This window comes from Camelina sativa, chromosome 7, assembly GCF_000633955.1.
Source record: "Camelina sativa cultivar DH55 chromosome 7, Cs, whole genome shotgun sequence".
Lineage (NCBI taxonomy): Eukaryota > Viridiplantae > Streptophyta > Magnoliopsida > Brassicales > Brassicaceae > Camelina > Camelina sativa.
Genome location: NC_025691.1, coordinates 993,570 through 996,652, shown reverse-complemented (window position 1 = coordinate 996,652; position 3,083 = coordinate 993,570). Strand labels below are relative to the sequence as shown.

Sequence of the window (3,083 nt, the reverse complement as noted above, 5' to 3'; positions counted from 1 at the left end):
TCGAATTTTTAATTTTTATTATTGTTCTTCTTTCTTTCAGTTCATCATCTTCCCTGAAGCAGGTGATGCTGCTGCTGAGTAACTCAAATGAATGTATCTGTTCTATGTTTCTCTAAGATTTCATTAGCAAAATTAGCATTTGTTCTTTTTAATTAGCACATGTTTTCTTCTACTTCCATAATTGTCAAAGAAAAAGTTTGCAGGATTAGTTTTTTTTTTCTAGTTTGTTCTTTGTTTTGGATGCTCTCATAATTCTGTGTCTATACTTTATACTGACGATTATTTTTTTTAATGTGAAAGAGTGGGAGATGAACTATTTTGTTTGTTTAGAATCTGGGGGGCAACCTTTTTATGAAAACAGTTTTACTATTTAATTAGATTAAGAGATTCTGTAGAGTGTGTGCTTAATTGGGATCTGAAACCCTTACTAGTATTAAACAATGTTTAAGGGAGACTCACTTTTCCATGCTTGCTTGTTTCAATATTAATTTAACATATTCACTGTGTCTATTGCTTTCACTTTATATATTATTATACTCTTCCCTTTCTTTTTTTTTTTAGCTTTGCTAATTTGTATTGTTGTTGCCCTATTACTACTAGTAATACTAACTGTGTGAATGAGAGAAACTATGGCCTAAGTATGCGCTATGGATAGCTAAAATGTTTTTTTTTTTTTTTTGCTTTTTCCCTTGTTACTCAGGTTTATAAAATTTGAAACAAACTGGCCAAGATGTTGTTGACCTCCATGGACTGCATTGTTGTAAATGTTGCTTAAGATAACAATTCTCATTGAAGAAGGATGCAATCACTTTACATTCAGCAGTAATGAAGAACGGACAGGTTCTCCTTTTATACAGTCTTCTCTACTACCTTTTGTTATTTCTCTTGTATTGGCTTTGTGCTCTTCAAAACCTTCTATGTTTTGTTTTTTTTTTGAAATTCCTTGCTTTTGAGATGCTTTCCCTTTTATTAATCACTAAGATCGGTGCATTAGGTCAATATTTTCATTTAAGGGTTTGGAATATGTTTCAATTTCTTTACTAGCTATATATATTAGTTCTAGCAATAATTAAGCTGTCTCAGTACTTGCAGATTTTGATTATGAATTTAAGTTTTTTTACTAGAAAATAGTTATTATCTAATAACAGTGCGCACAGGAGCTACAATCTTCCACTCAAGCTTCACATGAGTCTCAAGGTGAACAGAAACCCAACCAATCAATAGATGCACCTATACAAGATTCTGGTTCTGTATCTGCTTCAAGCAATGACAGTAGGAAAGTTTCAAGACAAGATATCGAACTTGTAAGTGATCCTCCTTGTCATTTTAACTAAAGAAAGCAGGCTTTACCTCTCTCTCTCACTATTTTCGTGTGTATATATATGTGTGTGTGTTTTCTCTCCTCGGATATGTGTGACATACTACTAACATCTGATGATGATACACACTTTGGAACTGATTGATATAGGTCCAAAATTTGATAGAAAGATGTCTTCAGTTGTACATGAACAGAGATGAGGTCGTGAAGACCCTTTTGACTCGTGCAAGGATAGACCCTGGCTTTACAACCTTGGGTAAGCTTTTGAAGGTTCTTGACTCTTTTTCTTCCCTTTGTTTCATTGCATCATAACCTTTATCTCAGTCTTAGAGTTTTGTTTTCATATTCTTATTAGCTTCATAGGATACTAGGATGTTGAAGAGTGACAAAGTTTTGCATGTTTTATATTGTTGAAAGTGTAAATTAGATATACCAATAGCAACGTGAATCATCAGATGAAATTTGTAATTCTGACTCTCTCTCTCTCTCTCTCTCTCTCTCTCTCTCTCTCTCTCTCTCTCTCTCTCTCTCTCTCTCTCTCTCTCTCTCTCTCTCTCTCTCTCTCTCTCTCTCTCTCTCTCTCTCTCTCTCTCTCTCTCTCTCTCTCTCTCTCTCTCTCTCTCTCTCTCTCTCTCTCTCTCTCTCTCTCTCTCTCTCTCTCTCTCTCTCTCTCTCTCTCTCTCTCTCTCTCTCTCTCTCTCTCTCTCTCTCTCTCTCTCTCTCTCTCTCTCTCTCTCTCTCTCTCTCTCTCTCTCTCTCTCTCTCTCTCTCTCTCTCTCTCTCTCTCTCTCTCTCTCTCTCTCTCTCTCTCTCTCTCTCTCTCTCTCTCTCTCTCTCTCTCTCTTTTCTTTGTGAAACCAGTTTGGCAGAAATTGGAAGAAGAGAACGCAGACTTTTTCAGAGCTTATTATATCAGGTTGAAACTGAAGAAGCAAATAATTTTGTTCAATCATTTGCTTGAGCACCAGTATCATCTGATGAAGTTTCCACCTGGACCTCCAAAAATTCCTCTGGCACCGATACAAAACGGAATGCATCCCATGGCACCTGGTAATAAGTCTGAAACCCTATATCACCTGAAAACTTGTTTATCATATATGAAATCACAAGTAAACGTTTTTTTTATATAACTTCACTGTTATTTAACACTGTTGTTTCGCAGTGCAGTTAACATGCCAATGGGATACCCAGTATTACAACATCCTCAAATGCATGTTCCAGGCCATCCCCATCTTGATCCAATGGGAGTATCGAGCTGCCATGTTGTTAATGGAGTCCCTGCCCCTGCGAATTTCCATCCTTTGCGGATGAATACAGCGAATGAGTAAGAACTAACTCGCAGTACAAGTTTAACTTATTTTGGGTAGAATGATTAGTATCAGTTGATGGCATGTCCTAACCTAAATCTCCATTTTTTTTTTTTTTAGTATGGTGATCGATACAACTGCGAATGATGCAACTCCTCAAGTGATTCCACCAAGCAGTGGTGGGATGCCTGAGATGGCAGCGAGTCCAGCTTCTGTGGCATCAAGTGGACACTTTCCATTTGCTGCGTCAGACATGTCGGGTATGGTAATGGACACTTCAGTGCTCGATTCTGCATTCACATCTGACGTTGGACCGGATGAAGGAGGAGCTGGGAATTCCAGAGATTCCCTCAGGTCATTTGATCAGATTCCTTGGAACTTTAGCCTTTCTGATCTCACCGCAGATTTGTCAAATCTGGGAGGTAAGTTTCAATAACATCCATTATATTTTTCAGGGT

General features: G+C 37.4%; 1 protein-coding gene across 5 annotated transcripts in view; it reads left to right on the top strand.

Annotated features, from left to right (window-relative positions):
* LOC104699716 overlaps window positions 15-3,083 on the top strand; it is a 4,841-nt gene continuing 1,772 nt past the window's right edge. For 2 of the 5 annotated variants that reach the window (XM_010415058.2, XM_019227325.1), the window contains exons 1-7: window positions 18-62; window positions 701-840; window positions 1,158-1,304; window positions 1,469-1,574; window positions 2,180-2,368; window positions 2,486-2,642; window positions 2,746-3,047. In XM_010415058.2, coding sequence (XP_010413360.1) covers window positions 826-840; window positions 1,158-1,304; window positions 1,469-1,574; window positions 2,180-2,368; window positions 2,486-2,642; window positions 2,746-3,047 — 916 coding nt within the window. In that variant the 5' untranslated portion in view covers window positions 18-62; window positions 701-825. The other 3 variants (XM_019227324.1, XM_019227326.1, XM_010415057.2) reach the window with 3 other exon arrangements.